Genomic DNA, 18220 nt, shown 5'->3' with positions numbered 1-18220 from the left:
GCACGGGCTTAGTTGCTCCGCGGCATGTGGGATCTTCCCGGACCAGGGCTCGAACCCGTGTCCCCTGCATCGGCAGGCGGACTCTCAACCACTGCGCCACCAGGGAAGCCCCCACTTCATCTTTTTGCATGTAGATGCCCAGTTGTCCCAACACCATTCTTTCTGCCATTAAATTGTCTTGGCATTTGTAAAGAAGAAAACTTCTTGTGTGTCTCTTTCTCTCTACTTACAGCACTATTCACAATGAAAACGTCAGTAACCAGACGTGTATGTGCGGCTTTCTGTGGCTCCCTGTTGTGTGTCTCCTGTATTACATTATTATCACGCAGAACACTTCATTTTTGACTCTTCTGGTCACCAAAGGTGTGGGAGTTTTTCCCACACCAAGCAATTCTCTGTGATACCAGCTGGGTGTCCTACAATTTCATTCAATTCTGACAGTATCTACCTGGTGATAATCAGATTCCACATGGCAAGGGCCCAGTCCGACAAGACTGCTCCCCACTTCAGATGCCAACCGCAAAGAACAGAATAAAGGATACAGTTCACCAGTCAGATGAAGGCATAAATAGAGAAGATCTGGGAGGGTCCTGACCACAGAAGCTTCTGTCCCCACAGAGCTGGGGTACATCACCCTCCCAGTGTGGATGTGCTCACCAGCCTGGAAGCTCCCTGAATCCCACACTACTGAGATTTTACGGAGGCTTCCTCATACCAGCATGATCAAATATTAATTTGATTGTTCAACCCTCTCCCCTTTCTGGAAGATGGAAGGTGAGGCTGAAAATTCCAAGCTTCTAAGCATGACTTGGTCTTTCTGGTGACCAGCCCCCATACAGGAGTTTACCCAGAGTCACCTCAATAGAACGAAAGATGCTCCTAGTATGCACTTAGGAATGCACTTAGGATGCACTTAGGAATTTACAACGGTTTCATGAGCTCTGTGCCAGGAACTGGGAACAGAGACCAATATATATTTCTATTATCTTACAATAGTATTATTATGAGGATCAAATGCAATAACGTACATAAGATGCTCAGAATGGAAGAAGTGCTCAATAAATGTTAGCTGCTATCGCTACCACCTTGGTGGTTATAGCTGTTCTTGTTGCTATAATTATCACTTGAACAATAACACCATTCACATGAGAGGAGAAAAAGAAATTGGTACATTTAAGTTTGGCCACATTGAGTCTGAACAATCTGGATTGGAGACGTGAATTTGGGAGTCATCACCGTGTACATGGTGGTTGACTTCATAAGAGCTGGATAAAATCACTCAAGTTACGTGCAGATAGACGCCTTCAGCTAAAGCCTGGGGATCATCAATATTTAAAGCAGAGGAGCCTGAGAGATGAACTTTAAATTCTTTCAAGCTCAGTGGCCATTCTTAACGTCTAGTACAGACTGGTTATATAATAAATATGCATCTAACTGAGAGTAAGAATCGGTAATTATGCTAAACTGGAAACTGATTAAAACCGTGCTCAGCTTCTCTTACCTCTAATCCACATAATCCGATCAGCTACCTTCAGATGTTTCTTCCTCCACCCGGTCTCCCACGCATCCTTTTGAATATTTTCTTGGCTACTTTCTAAATGCTTTCACAACACTTATCCACACCTCACATTCTCTTACTCACTTTATATCAAGAGAGGCAGAGGACTTCCCTGGCTGTCCAGTGTTAAGACTCCGTGTTTCCACTGCAAAGGGCACGGGTTTGATCCCTGGTTGGGGAACTAAGATGCCGCATGCCTCACAGGGCAGCCTCCCCCAAAAAAGAGAGAGAGAGAGAGAGAGGCAAAAAAATGTGGCTCCTGCAGTTCTAAGAAAAAATGAATTGGTGAATTAACTTGGCTAATACTCTGCTGTCACCATCTTGAAATTCTTAATAATTTTTAAACAAAGGGCCCCATGTTTTCATTTTGTACTGGGTCTTGCAAATTTTGTAACTGGTCCTGGCCCATGGCATTTTGGTGAACTCCTTATTAGAGGTTAACTATTGAAGCTCTGCCTTTCCATATGTTTGATTGTTTGGTTGGTATTTAATAGTTACCTAAGCTCAATAAAATTTACTGATTCCCCTGAGTCGCTTTTCTCTGGTCCCTGAAAGGTAACGAGAGGACATGACAACATGAAGACTGCCAGGGCTGGCATCTTTCTGGTATCAGACAACCATCCAGAAAGCTGGGGAGACCTAATGATGACCACCACTTTGGCATCATGCTTAGCAGGCATAGAAGGTCTATCCTTATATTACCTTATAATTCTATGAGATAGCTCTGAATCACTAAATTATTTCTTTCTCAGAGAAAGTCCAAGGAGTGGTCTTCCTATAGTTTTCAAAGCGTGGTGGTACCCAGGATGCTTTAGCTCTGGAATCCATATGTCTGAGCCACACGAATTTTTTTATGGTCAGCATGAAGAAAGAGTATTTATTTGGTTTATAAGCATGAGATGTGACTCATGTTATTCAAGTATAGGTGGATACTTGAGTCATATATAGTTTGTATCCACACTAAGACTTTCTAACAAGCAGTTTCATGAGTTAATCTCTATGGAATTAAAACTTAATGCTCCAGAATTAAGTGCAAAGCAGCTTCAATTACCCACTGACCTCAGCATATCATCTGCACACCTAAAGACCTAAATTATGAAATTGAGCTAGGTTCCAAAATAAGTAGGATAAATGCAGAGATACACACCCAGACACATCAGAGTCCAAATACTAAAAGCCAAAGATAAAATCTTGAAAGCAGCCAGAGAAAAATGACTCACCACATACAAGGGGACTCCAAAAAATATTAACAGTTGACATCTCATCAAAAATAATAAAAACAGAAGGCAGTGGGACAACATACTGAAATTGTCAAAAGAAAAAAGACTATCAACAGAGCATCTTATATCTTTCAAATATGAAGGTGAAATAAAGACATTGGCAGATCAACAAACATTGAGAGAATTTGTTGGTAGCAGACCACCTTAAAAGAAATACGATGTTCTTTTTTTTAACACTTGCTTTGTTTTTTTATTATTTTAACATTTTTTAAGCTTTTTATTTTATATTGGAATATAGTTGATTAACAATGTGTTAGTTTCAGGTGTACAGCAAACTGATTCAGTTATACATATACACGTATCTATTCTTTTTCAAATTCTTTTCCCATTTACGTTGTTACAGAATATTGAGCAGAGTCCCCTATGCTATACAGTTGGTCCTTGTTGATTATCCATTTTAAATGTAGCAGTGTATACATGTCAATCCCAAACTCCCTAACTATCCCTTCCCCCCTGGTGACCATAAGTTCGTTCTCTAAGTCTGTGAGTCTTTTGGTTAAAAGCAAGTGATCTCAGATGTTAATTCAAATACACACACACACACACACACACAAACAAAGAGCACCACTAAAGGTAATTGTGTAATTATAAAAGACAATATAAATGCCTATTTCTTCTCCTTTCTTCTCTTAACTAATTTTAAAAGCAACTGTATTTTTTTAAAGTGTATATAATTGTATTATTGGGGCTATAACATGTAACAGTTTACTATACTTGACAAAAGCAACACAAAAGAGGTGGATGGGAACAAAGCTGTATTGAAGTAAGGAAATAACACCAGATGGTAAATTGAATCCACAGGAATAAGTGCAGAGAATCAGACATGGTAAATAAGAAGACAAATATAACACACCATGAATTTATGCTTCTTCTCCTTTTTTCTCATCTTCTTTAACAGACATACAATTATATAATGTAATTATAACAGTATATTTTGGGGTTTGTAACATACATATATGGAATATATGTAAAAATAATAGAAAAAGGGAGGAAGAGGGAATAGAGCTATATAGGAGTAACCTTCCTATATCTCATTGGAATAAGTCTAAATAGACTCTGATAAGTTAAGATGTATGTTAACTTATCATTAAGTTAAGTTACACCAACCATTAAGAAAACAACTATAAGAATATATTGAAAAATTGTTGAAAGAATTATACTGTTACATTAGAAAATATTCACTTAATGTGAAAAACAAGCAATAAAGGAGGAATAGAGGAAAAACACACAAGACATTAGAAAACAAAAATAGACATAAATCCAACTATATCAATAAAAACATTAATTGTGAATGAATTAAACAACACAATCAAAAGGTAGATACTGTCAGATTATATTTGGAAAAAAAAAATCCAACTATATGCTGTCTTTAGGAAACACACTTTTAGATCAAAAGATACAAATAGGTTGAAAACAAAGGATATATCATGCAAACAGCAACCATAAGAAAGCTAGAGTGGTTATACTAATACCAGACAAAATAGATGGTAAAATTAAAATGTTACTAGTTATAAAGGGAGAGATTTTGTAATGATAAAAGAATCAATCCATCAGAAAGACATAAAAATTATAAACATACATTCCTAGCAACAGAGTCCCAAAATACATGGAACAAAAACTGACAGATTGAAGGGAGTAACAGACAATTCAACAGTAATCATTGGAGTTTTCAATACCCCACTTGCAATAATAGATACAACAACTAAGCAGAAGATAAACAAGGAAATGTAAGCCTTAAACAACAGTGCAAACCAACTAGACCTAACGACATCTATACTAACACTACGCAACAAAAGCAGAATACTTTCAACTGTACGTGCAACATTCTCCAGGAGAGGCTGTATGCTAGGGCATAAAATAAGCCTCAGTAAATTTAAAAAGATTAAATTCATACCAAGTGTGATTCTCTGATCACAGTGGAGTGGCATTAGAGATGAAAAAAGAAAAAAATTAGAAATTCACAAATATGTGGAAATTAAACAACACATTTATGGGAGTACCATAAACAGCTATCTGCCAACAAATTAGAAAACTGAGATGAAACTGACAAATTCCTAGAAAGACATATATTATCAAAACTGACACAAAATAAACAGAAATCTGCATAGACAACTTCAAGCAAAAAGATTAAATTAGTAATCAAAAATTACCCATCAAAAAAGGTCAGGCCCAGATGGCTTCAGTGGTGAATTCTACTGAGTATTTCAAGAAGAATTAATAGAAATCCTTCACAAACTTTTCTAAAATATAAAAGAGGAGGAAACACTTCCCTACTCATTCTATGAGACAAGTCTTACCCAGATACAAAACCAGACAGAAATATCAAAAGGAAGGAAAGCTACAAACCAATGTCCCTTATGACTAGAGACACAAAAATCCTCAACAAAATACTAGTAAACCAAATCCAGCAACTGTAAAAACAATTATATGCCATGCTTAAGTGGAATTTATGCCAAGAATTTGAGGTTTGTTTGACATCCTAACATCAATTTATGTAAAACACCATGTTAATAGACAATGGACAAAACCCACATGATTATTTCAACGGACACAGAAACAGCATTTGACAAAATTTTACGCGCCTTCATGATAAAAACAAAAAGAAAAGACTAAACAAACTAGGAATAGAATGGAATTTCTCATAAAGGACATCTACAAAACCTACAGCTAACATCATACTTAATGGTGAAGTATAAAATACTTTCCCTCTATAATGAGGAACAAAACAATAATGGCCTATTGTTTCACCACTTCTATTCAACATTGTACTGGAGGTTCTAGCCAGGCAATTAGGCAAGAATATGAAATAAAAGGCATCATGTTGGAACAGAAGAAGTATTTGCAGATGACATAATCTTATGTATATATATAGAATTAAAAAAAAAAACCCTTGCAACTCAATAAATAAAGACAAATAAATCTATTTTTAAAAGTAGAAAGTCTCTGAACGGACATTTCTCCAAGGAAGATATACAAATGGCCCATAAACACATGAAAAGATGTTCAGCATCATTAGACAACAAGGAAATTTAAATCAAAACCACAATGATATAAGACTTCACACTCACTAGGATGGCTATGATCAAAAAACAAGTAATAACAAATGTTGGTAAGGATGTGGAAAAATCAGGGCTCTCATATGTTGCTTGGAGGGAATGTAAAATGATGCAGTCACTTTGGAAAACAGTCTGGCAGTTCCTTGAAAGTTTAAATATAGAGTTATCATATGGCCCAGCAATTCTACTCCTAGGGTATAACCAAGATAAATGAAGACATATGTCCACACAAAAACTTGTACATAAATGTTCATAGCAGCATTATTCATAATAGTCAAAAAGTGGATACAATCCATATGTCCATCAACTAGTGAATAGATGAAGAAAATGTGGTATAACCGTAAAACAAAATATTATTTTACAATAAAAGGAATGAAGTAGTGGTAGACACTATAACATGAATGACACTTGAAAACATTATGCTACGTGCAAAAAGCCAGTCACAGAAGACCCCATATTATATGAGTCCATTTATATGAAATGTCCAGAATAGGCGAATCCATAGGGACAAAAAGCAGATCAGTGCTTGCCTAGCGATGAGCTAATCGTGGGCAGATGGGGAGTGGCTGTTAGTGGGGGAGGGGTTTCTTTTTGAAGAGGTGAAAATGTTTTAAAATTGATTATGGTGATGAATAAGCTAAAATCCATTAAATTGTACACTTTAAATTAATGAATTTTATGGTATGTGAATTATATCTTCAAAAGATGTTATTTTTAAAACTTATTAAGGAGGGTAGGAGAGGCAGAAAGAGAAAATAAAACAATAGGAAGGGGGAAACAGCAGGAGAGAGGGAAGATTCTTTTGGTTAAAATTAATAACAAAGAGGGATCCAAGCAGAGAATGTGGGGAAAACACCAGTGGGAAGAGTAGCGCTGTTGACTTCCCTGCAACTTGCTCAAGTTCTTTCTCTCTCTCAGCCTGTTTCCTCATCTGTAAAATTATGAGTTAGACCCGTCCTATCAGAATTCTCAAGAATCTGTTTCTCTGACATCTCTGCTCATCTCTGAGGGGCTGTAAATACTTAAATCAGTCAGTTATCTTCTCTGAGCTGCCATCATAAAATGGATTAGAGCCAAGAACTCTGCTCTGTCAGCCTTCCAGAACTTTCTATGCCCTGAGACCCTTCCCCACCAATTTCCCACTCCCCCAACCTTCTTTCCAACCCTTGACTTTTGCTACTCCCAAACCCTATCTTCAAATTAAACTGAGGTCCCCAGGAAGCCCACCTTTGTCCTTCTTACCTGGGATCTCGTGTGTCTGGGATGGTTCGATCGAGGGGCATCTGGTCACTGAGGTAAACGTTGTAACCAAACTTCTGGAAGAGGTCCTCAACCTCTTTCTGCTCAGCCTCAGAAAGGTCCCTACCTCCCCGCTTGAAAAGCTTTGAGTTTGGGAAGAGAATCTTATTGGGTTTTTGCTTAAAGAAGCCACTCGTCTAGGCTTGCACCGCATTTTGAACAGGACACTTTTCACCTTTCACCCTTGCCAGTGTGTCATCCACATCTTTTGGTTGCTTCATCGCTAGTTTCATACTTTCTTCTGCAAACGAAGGGCAGGGGAGAAAACACTTCAGCCAATCTTTAGTTACCTGGGCATTGCTTTCTCATCCACGTTTCCTTGAAATGCTTTTCTCCCCAGATTCTAAAAATTACAAGTTCTTGCCCCAGAGGCTACGCTGGATCAAGGGAATGTGTCAGAGCCATGCTAGGCTGTCCCAACCAGGCAAGCAAGAAAACAAATCTCTCCTATCAGCTCTATCAGAACTTATCTATCTCAAGTCCCATACTTTCATGTTTCCTCTAGGAACCATAATCTGAGAAATACATTGACAATAAGCTAATATTTCTCAGAATAAAGCCCAAGAACCACTTACATGAGGATCATCTGTCACAATAATTTTTAAATGTAGTTATCCAGGTTTATCCCCAAATGAATGAAATCAGAATCTCCCTACCCAAGGGAAGCAGGAGAATCTGTTAGTCTCTCACAGGATGACCCAGCTTAGGTGAGTCTGATTCTGATATTAAATGTGTCTTCCCCCACTGTGCCATTAAATTCAGTGGCCTTGTCTCCAGATGCAAGACCCATGATACAGCTCCATCTTTGAGCCTGGACGCAGGACCACACAGCTGAGAATATCCTCAGCAGAAGGAGGAGAAATCAGTGTTATCTTCTCTGCATCTGGCTGTCACCACCCCTGGTCCCCGGCCAGGTTCACCTCGGTTGCCCTGGCTCTGCCGCCATCATTTCTCTCTCAGTGAGTACCTTCTGCATCACAGAACTACAGACGGGCTCCCATAAGCTCCTCTGCCCTGTCCCCCATCCCTACCCTCTGTCCTCTCCTCTGCATGATCTCATCTACCCCAAGGCCCTGTCTCTCACCTCAAGGCAATGACCACCACCAGACATACCAATCTGCAGTTCTAGAGTCAGACTGCCTAAATTTGAATCTCACATCTGCCACGTACCAGGTACATGACCTCAGGAAAGTATGTATCTTAACTTCTCCACTTCCCCATCTGTAAAATGGGACATAGCAGCACTTGTTGCATGGATTTGGGGGGAGAATTAAATGAGTTTGTACACATAAAGCATTTGTAACTGTGCCTGTTACGTTCGTCATCTTCATCACCATCATCATCACTCTCTTCTCAACTGATTCTTGGAGACATTTCTCATTTTGCTGTTTTCCAAGTTTCCCAAATTCCTAATCACCTTGCCCCTGCGTCTCCCGAGGCATCACTCCTATTTCTACAGATGGCACCAACTACTGGTCTCCTACCTACCCTATCCCAAAACCTCAGGTCTCCTTTAACTCTCTTTTCCCCACCTCCATCCAGTTGCCTCTTTGTGTAGGGCCTATCTCTTCAGGGTAGAATTCATCCCTTTCTCTCCGTTCTACTCCAGCTCAATTCCTTATTGACCTCACCTGGATCATTCACTCACCAAAGAGTTATTGAGCATCTACACTGGCTAGTTCCTAAGGACAGTGGCAAACAAGACAGGCTGATCCTATCTGACAACTTCTATTAACACAGAGATGTTAAATGTCCCGGCTCCTTAGCCAGGCTGCCTTAACCCTTCGTAGCTGTGTGACCCTGGCCAGGGGATTTCTCTTCTCAGTGTCTTAAGTTTACCAAGTACCTTGGAGGGTTGCTGTGATAACTAGTGGATTAATACATGTAAAGTGCTTAGGACAGGACCTGGCACACAGTAAACTTTGGCTATTATTCCATTTTCTCTAGTTTCTTTGTTTCCTCTGCCAGGGGGTCGGGAGGGTGGGAAGGGGAAGAGGTGAGGAAGGGTTTTGAGAAGAGTGGGAAACTTAAATTGCTGTGATCAGAAAGAGTGGCCTTAGGAGAGCAATTAGGAAGCAGCAGTGTAGTGGACTAGGGGAGAGATGTTGATCTAGAATGAAAATGCAGTCGGGAAGGAAGTGGAACATTTTGAGATGTGATTTGCAGGTTGGCTAGACAGGACTTGAGGACAGCTGGGAAGTGAAAGTGTAGGCATGGAAAGGGGGAGTGTCAGTGATGCCTGAGGTTTCTGGCTGTTGTGACCAGACAGGTTGATGGCGCCCTTCTCCACGGTGGAGAAGTCTGGGAAAATGAGGTGGAAACTACCTCCCAGGCCAGCAAGGAAAACAAGTTACAAGCGCTGTGCGATACGTATCATAAGAGATTTAAGCAGGATGTCATGGGTGTCCGGAGGAGAAGTACTGAACTCAACCTGGAGATGAAAGGAAATGTGTTCTACCCAGTATGATCCCTGAGCTGTATCTTGAAATGAATGTACCATATTTATATTCACACAATTTAAAAAAACGTAACATAATTGCTCATTAAAAAAATCCAACAAGAAAAACAATTGTTGTGATCAGAAATGGGAGTATCTTCAGGGACGTCCCTGGTGGTCCAGTGGTTAAGACTCCGCACTTCCACTGCAGGGGCATGGGTTCAATCCCTGGTTGGGGAACTAAGAGCCCGCATGTCACACTGCACGGCCAAAAAAAAAAAAAGAAAGAAATGGGATTGAGAGCTGATTTGTGAAACATAGAATCGCCACAGGGCTGGGAGAGAACCGGCTGAGGCAAGTGACCACGAATTTGTAGTGGCTCCAGGCTGCTTGGTTATGGGAATTTTTCCAACAGTGCTCAGCACTTGGGTGAAGACACAGAGAAGATGGGCATTTGATTTCACATGATGCTGGGGTTGGGGGGTAGCTCTTAGGAGAGTACAACAGAACAGGTATGCACGGAGTTGTGGATATTGGCAAGAGAAGAGCTGGAGGGATGGTATTGTTATGGAGAAATTAAATGAGCTTGCGCCAGGGTCCTGAGGTTGCGATCAGGGATGGATGGCATGAGTTTGTCATTTCAGAGAAGAGTAGTTCGGGGTGATGACAAAGTCCAGGGTGCACCATGGAAGTGGGAGGTGGGAGGGAGGTAAAGGACTTTACAAAGTGGGATAAAGAACACACACATTATAAATAAATCACATTAGGATTTTTTTTTTAACCTGTTCATTAAAACACTAGGGTTTTTAGTAACCAGTTCTTTTGTTTTCATCAGTTTTCCCCATGCTTTCACCTGCAAATTGGAGTCAAAAGAAATTTAAAATGCATGATTGCTTCCATTTATGACGCAGAATCACTTCTCTCTCCCTCAGATGAAGAGGACGTCACCTCTGCCCACATTTGTCTGCCTGCCTGACTCCTTTCCTTAGCATGAGTTCTTTCCCAGGAGACTGCTTCCTTAGCAGTTCTTTCCTTAGCAGTTCTTTCCTTAGCAGACTGCTGGTTGCCTACTCTATCACTCTGCCAGATGTGCCCAGAGAGAGCTAAACTCAAGCACTGAGCATAGCTTAGATTCCAGATGGGAACCACCTGCCACGCCAAAGTATGACCATGATTACAGCAACATTTGAAAGAAAAACAACACCCTGTGAACAGATTCTCCAACACAAGGAACCCGTGTAATTTAGATAAATGATTGATTCTGGGGCAGAGAAAATAAGAGATGAACCTGAAGCATTTTGTAGTACCAGAAAGTAAGAAAATACTCAAAAAAGGAAAGAGGAAAACTAAAACAAGAGAACCAAACAGAAATGCAAGGAAAAAGACTGGAAGGAAATATGCTGAAATGATCAGAATGGTAGCATTAAGGTAGTAGAAATGTAGACAGTTAATTTTCTTTTTCTATTTTTTAATTATCCTCTGATATGGTCCTATCAGCTTCGTAATGGAAAATATTTATAAATTAAAGATATTTTAATGTACCAGACATGGTAGCCATCTGAAAATAGAGGCTGAGGGGAAAGAAGCACTGAAAGAGAACTCTGAGGTTTCCAGCTGCAGCAATCAAGTGCTTGGTGGTGCCCATAATACAGGGTCTACAAAGAGGGAGAATAGATGGGGGCCGGGGATATTTAGGTCAACTAGGTATATGTTTCATTTGAAAGGCCTTTGCAAGATCAGGTATGTCCAGAGAGAAAATGGAAATTTGGCTCTGAAGCTCTAGGGCAAGATCAAGGGCAGAAAATTTGCTCAGAGGAAATTAATAACATTTTTGAGAGTAGAAATGTACTGTAATTAAACATAACAATAAAACATTTAAGCATGGGAAATTTTATGTTTATAGTGTCTTAAAACCTACTGGGGTGGGGGGAATGGTGATTCAATCATGAATAATGTCTATCTCTTCTTTCCCTTTGCATAAAACCTCAAGCCAGACAGTAAATATTTCAGAATGAATTACTTCTGTTGATCATAATACTGACTTTTTGGAAGGAAGCTCCTTCCCCGCCCATATTTCATCCCTAAAATTTCTGCTCATTCTATGCTCATTTGGGGATAATGTGTTCTCAAGAGATTAAACTGTATCCTTTCTTAATCGGTTACAAATATCTGTGTAATTTCAGAGGATTCATTCATCTGACAAGGAATAGGGTTGATAACAATGGCTAAAAAAAAGCTTATTTGTGGATTGTGAACATGTGTTGGAGGGAAAAAGGAAATAAATATTTTGTAAGCACCTTCTGTGGGCCAGCCAGTGTTAGGCACTGTATGTATACGATCTTATCTGGTCTTCATAACCATCCTCTGATGCAAGGATTATTAGCCCATTTCACAGATAAGGAAACTGAGAATCAGAAGGTTAAGTGATATCCACTCTGGATCAGGTTGTATTTGTTTCAGTGTTTTAATCATACTTTTTTATGCTATAGTTTTGGGGGTTAGTACGGATAATCTGCAGAGTTTTTCTTTTGCACAGATATCCATTTCCTAACGTCCTTCCTGACCTCCTGGACCGGTTGCCTATATATTTATCATTATGCTAAAGTCTATATATGATGCAGAAACAAGGGTTCCATGACAATAGTTTTTCACTTCAGCTGCTCAGCCAGGAGTGAGAATATGACATAGTAAGACACCCCCCCCAAAAATCATAAGGTAAGCAAAATTGTTGAGTAAGAAACCCACTTTAAAGGTGGTCTTTCCCACCAATAATAAAGAGGCTTAGACAAATCTTTTTCACCATAGCAACAGAGGAAAGAGAATCGTGCTGCAGAATTAGCATCATAAAACCTAATACATTTGTACATAATTAGGAAGAGACAATGGTGTAGTCAATAAAATTGATAAACATTTAACTTGGAGAAATGGCAGAGCCACAGAATTCTTTGCAATTATTCACCAGCCCTGAGTATCTATAAAAGAGCAGAATTGGCCCAAGGGAAAAAAATTAGCCTGGAAAATAGACCAATACAGATTGCAGAACAAAACAGCAAAAGAAGAGGGGAACTGGAATCACAACCAAAACATGAGTTTTGGGTTTTTTTTTTACCACACCTGATTGTGAGTTGCATCAGTGACCTGGTAGGGAATCTTGGCCATTACCATCAGAACTAGAGTAGATGCAATTTTTAGGCAGCCCACACTTGTCTATGCAATTCACTTTCATAAGCCTTTAAATTCAGTTCTTCAAATATTATCTGATGGATGATGATTTGAAGCACTACGTTACTTACCAGCTGCCACCTGCCAGCAACAGCTCAGTTTCTGTTTCATTTAGGCATTCCAGTGAGACTTTAAATAATTCAAGGTGAAACTATCCACTTGAAAAAAAAATTGGAAGAAGCACTTAAGAAAAGATATTCTGGAATTTCAGGCAAATGAAGGTTAGTTTGACGAGTTGAGAAAGGGGTATCTCTACCTTACATTAAATTTACTGAAGAATCAGCTGAAAATAGATGGAAAAGCACCATAATTTCTTTTTTTCTTCTTTTTTTTTTTATTTGGCTTTCTATGCAGAATCAATGTCTGCTTCCAGCTATGATGGAGTAATTGGAATCAGAGTTTCCCTCCTGCCGAGACTATAAAGCTGAACAAAGTATATGAGACACCTGTTTTCAGGCAATAGGCAGCAAATAACTGTGATCCCTGAGAGAAGGAAGCATGAGTTGAGTCTTACATTTACCCCATCTCTTGATCTGGGGACAATTTTGCAACTATGGCATAGGATGGTTGGCCCCAGGCAGAGAATGATAGCCTCCTGAGCTGAGGAGTCAGAGAGCTAAATTTGGGAGCTGCTAAAGCATCTGTAAATTTCAGTGCAGGGTACCAAAATTAAAGGAGCTACCTAGAAAGAGGATGATTTCTGAGGATTCCCTCCAGATTCCCAGACATGGGATAGGTTTAATGATCCCAGGGAGAAATTCCACAAGGTCTAGCCTAGCATAACTGCTACAGGGTTAAGACATAACAAAGATACTAGAGGTCACACAGTCTTAGTGGATACAGGAATTCTGGCTGAGTCACAATGGAGACATCTTAGTGAACACCCTGGGTATCCTGCTAAGACAATAGGAAGACCACTGCTTACATGTAAGAACCATGCCCTAGGATAAGGGCCACTCTAAACCCACTCTAACAAAGCCCAAAAGCAAGTCTCAACAACATCAAAATAAGTTTCCAGTATATTAACAGTCGGAACAAAACTCAACACTCTTTAAAGGAAAACAATATAACAGATCCTTTACAAGGATTCATTCACAATGTCAAGGATGCTATCACGAATTACTGGACATGTGAAGAAGCAGAAAAATGTGACCCATTAAAACAGAAGTCAATAGAAACCCACCAGAAGATGACTCAGATGTGGTAATTCAAACACTAGGACTTTAAAATGGCTATTATAAAAATGTCCAAAAAAAAAAAAAAAAAAGTCCAAGAATTTAAAGAAAGAAATGGACATAATGAATGTAGAGATGGTGAAATCTCAAGGAAAAACTAGAAACTCTAAAAAAGAACCAAATGGGCATTCTAGAATTGAAATTTATAGTATCTGAAATTAAAGATTTACTGGGTGGACTTAATTGCAAATTGGCAACTTCAGACAAAAAGGTCATAAATTTCCAGACATATCAATAGAAATTATCCAATGTGAAGAAAGAAAGAGAAAAAAATGATTTTTAAAAACCATTTTCTTGAGCTGCAATCTCTTTCTTCCCTTATTCATTTCCTTTCATGCATCTCTTTGGTTTCTCTCTCTTTCCTTTTAATTTCCAGCTCAGCATAGTGTTTTATGGTCTGTTTGTACACTGCTTGTTTGAACAGCTTGAGATCATCCTCCTCCACATTTGTAGGTTTTCCTTCCTTCTTTAATTGCCCTTTTTAATCTTTCACAGTGTGTTCCAGGTATTATTTTCCTGCCTGAATTACATCCAGGGCCCTCGTCTTTTGTTCCTGATCCAGTAGCAACTTGTAAACATTGTCCACAGCTTCAGAAGGGTTTTGTGCTCCATCAGCATCACCCTCTTTTTTGTCAGGATGCTCCAATATGAATAACTGCTGAAACTACTTTCTTATTTCTTCATCTGTCACTTCAGGATCTATCTGAAGAACCTCAGGGTTCAAGTTGAAGTAGGAGGAACCAGGACAAGTCAACCTTTCAATCTCATTTTTGGACTTTAGAACTGAATCTCTCTTCCTTATTTGTTTCACCTCACTGTAGAAGGTCATAGATACTTCCTCTGTGCTGCCCCCTCCACCCCAAACCTGCTCACTCCTACAGCCACGATTTCCCCAACTCGGTCACCACGTGACTCTTCCTCTTCTTTTCTATTATGTGCATTCAATGCTATACATTTCCCTCTCAACACTGCTTTCACTGTATCTCATAAATTCTGATGAATTATATTTTCAACTCAATTTAGTTCAAAGCATTTTAAAATTTCTCTTGAGATTTCTTCTTTGACCCTTGTGTTATTTGGAACTATGTTGTTTAATCTCCATGTATTTAGGGATTTTCCAGCTATCTTTCTGTTTTAATTCCACTGTGATCTAAGAGTATGCATTGTAAGATTTCTAGTTTTTAAATTTGTGAAGGTGAGTTTAATGTCCCAGAATGTGGTCTACCTGGTGAATGTCCTACACAAGCTTGAAAAGAATGTGTATTCTGCTGTTGTTAGATGAAGTATCCTATAGATGTCAATTATATCCAGTTGATTGATGGTGTTTTTGAGTTCAACTATGTACTGACTGATTGTCTGCCTGGTAGATCTGTTCAGTATATGCAGAGGGGCACCGAAGTCTGCAAGTGTAATAGTGCATTAATCTATTTGTCCTTGCAGTTCTATCAGTTTTTGCCTCATGTGGTTTGACACTCTGTTGTCAGGTGCATACACATTAAGCATTGTTATATCTTCTTGGAGGGAAGAGACCTGGTGTGGTTATGTTAATACCAGACAAGGAAGATTTCCAAACAAGGAGTATTATCAGAGATGAAGTAGAAATTTTATAACAACAAATGGTCAATCAGTCAGGAAGGCATAACTATCTTACATGTATGTGAACCTTAGAGCGTCAAAATACATGAAGCAAAAACTGTCATAACTAAAGATAAATAGGCAAATCTACAATCCTGGAGAGAATAAGTGATAAAACAATTGGAACAAAAAGTTAGTTCATGTATTAGTTTTCTCTTGCTGCATAACAAATTTTCACAAAGAGGTGGCTTAAAACAACATAGTTTTGTAGGTCACAAGCCAGGGTGGTCTTAAATGGGTTCTCTCCCAAGTGTCTCACAAGGCCAAAATCAAGGTGTCAGCCACTCTGGGCTCTGTAGCCTCTGGGGAAAGTCACTTCTAGGGTCGTTCAGATTGTTGGCATAATTCAGTTACTTGAAGCTGTAGGACTGAGGTCCCTGTTTCTTTGCTGCCTGTTAATCAAGGCCACTCTCAGCAACTAGAAGCTACCTGCTTCCCTTGCCACCTGTTCCCCTTCATCTTCAAAGCCAGCACCTCTTCCTCACACTTGAAATCTCTCTGACTTCCTCTTCCGCTACTAGCCAGGGAAAACTGTCTGATTTTAAAGAGTTCATGTAAATGGAGCACGTCCACTGGGATAGCCTCCCTAATCTTAAGGTCAACTGATAAGTCATTTTAATTGTGTAGGGGAGGAAAAATATCTTCCCCCTAGCCTTCTAAGTTCTGGGGTTACCATAATAAAATACAGATTAAGAAGAGAAAAACAAACTAAAGTTTATTACATGTATAGCTCTTGGGAGAGATAACCAGAGAAATGAGTAATCCTCAAGGAATGGGCTTAGAATTCAGGCTTAAATATCATCATCGTCAGCTAAAAACAGAGAAGGAAGGGTGTGGGGGAGGCCAGTTATGGGAGTGATCAGGAAAAGTAAGGTAAATAAAAGTTAAGACTAGTTATGCAGACTTAAGCTGGTACTTTATCCATTGATAAGAGTCTCTTGTGATCTAGTCATCTTTCTCTTCCAGGTACAGAGAAGGAGAAACTCTTACAAACGGAGATTTCCTTTGTAAATGTAAACTCCTGTTATAAAAGGGTAACTTCTACTTTAGTTTCAGAGCTTCTCCTGTGTCTTCTGTTTCTCAAAATAATCAGTTCAAAATAATCCTTATGACAAGGAGGCATATTCTGGGGTGGCATATTTTGGTCTTCTACAATTGCATCTATAAAAGCCTCTTTGTCACGTAACATAATTTAATCATGGGAGTAACACCAGGGAGTGGAGATCATAGGACCCCTCTATGCATCTTTCTTCCTATCACAGTAATCATGATATGGCAGATCTGAATAACACAATCAACATGACCTAATTGGCATTTATAGAACACTCGCTCCTAAAGTTACTTATATGATCTAGCTATTCCACTTCTAGGTACCACCCAAGAAAAATGAAAACTTCTGTCCATAAAAAGATTTTTATATGAATATTCACGATATTGTATAATTAACAAAGTAAAAGATTTTAATGATGCAATTAAAGCATATGCCTCCTCATAATAAACATAAAGGCAATTAGAAACTCCAGGAAATTTTTCTTTTTCTGAAGTCCCTGGAGAAACATGAGAGAGCCAGAGAAGCTGTTAAATAAATGTTTGGAAGGATGCCCTGGTGCTCTCTTTCTTTTCTTCCTTCTTTGGAAGGTCTTAGCTACAGACTTCGGTCTAGCAGTAGCCAGACGGGTATCATATTTCGTCCAAAGTTGGGATGGTGCACAACATCTTCAAGGCAGGAAAGAAGTGGTGAGAGAAGCTTCCACAGGTGATGGGCAGAATCCACATGTGTGGTGGTGATGCCACTGGTGGTGGTGTGCATGTGCATGTGCTTCTGTGTGATGGGAGGAATGGACATTGTTATTGGAACCAAGCAGGACCCTGCAGGGCCCTCCCCGGTACCAAAGTCGCTCCATGTCCCATTTCTTGTTTGTAGAAAAAGGCTTTGGTCTCCTAGGCCTTCCCTGAGTTCGGAAGAGCAGATCCAAGCAGTTACTAATTAGGGAAGTGAGGCAATGCAGGAACAAAGGAAAAGCAGTTAAGCAAGAAAAGTAATGAGAGCTTAAGCAATAGTTCAGTGATAAAACAGAGTCCTAGCTCCCCCTCAAGGGATGTACGTAACCATCTGACACATATCTTTGAGTTGTTCTGCAAAAACTGAGACCACCACCCAGGTGGAAGATGGTGACTACATGCTGACCACAAGCACATAGACCCCAGACTAGTTGGAACCAGAAGTTTAATGATTAAGATTCTCAAAACACCACCAACGACAACCAATCAAAAGAGAGACCACAAGCTGCAACCCTCACCCCAAATGTTGCCTTTAAAAACCCTTTGCTGAAAACCATCAGGGAGTTTGGGTCTTTTGAGCATGCGTTGCCTCTTTTCCTTGCTCAACCCTGCAATAAACGCTGTGCTTTCCTTCACCACAACCTGGTGTCAGTAGATTGGCTTTGCTGCACGTTGATCGAGGAGACCCAAAGCCAGGCTCGGTGACACTATTTTCA

At 39.5% G+C, this 18220-nt stretch overlaps 1 protein-coding gene and 1 pseudogene across 1 annotated transcript in view; both read right to left on the bottom strand.

Moving 5' to 3' along the window:
• Positions 1 to 8372, bottom strand: part of GALNT8 (polypeptide N-acetylgalactosaminyltransferase 8) — a 101732-nt gene extending 93360 nt beyond the window's left edge. The window contains 2 exon segments of the mRNA XM_059934933.1: positions 7137 to 7330; positions 8364 to 8372. Of these exon segments, the coding sequence (XP_059790916.1) occupies positions 7137 to 7330; positions 8364 to 8372 (203 nt within the window).
• Positions 8373 to 8868: 496 nt separating this feature from the next.
• Positions 8869 to 17626, bottom strand: LOC132372815 (dnaJ homolog subfamily C member 8-like; annotated as a pseudogene).
• Positions 17627 to 18220: the final 594 nt, after the last annotated feature.

The sequence above is a fragment of the Balaenoptera ricei genome, chromosome 10, assembly GCF_028023285.1.
Source record: "Balaenoptera ricei isolate mBalRic1 chromosome 10, mBalRic1.hap2, whole genome shotgun sequence".
Taxonomy (NCBI): domain Eukaryota; kingdom Metazoa; phylum Chordata; class Mammalia; order Artiodactyla; family Balaenopteridae; genus Balaenoptera; species Balaenoptera ricei.
This window is presented reverse-complemented; position numbering and strand designations above follow the sequence as displayed.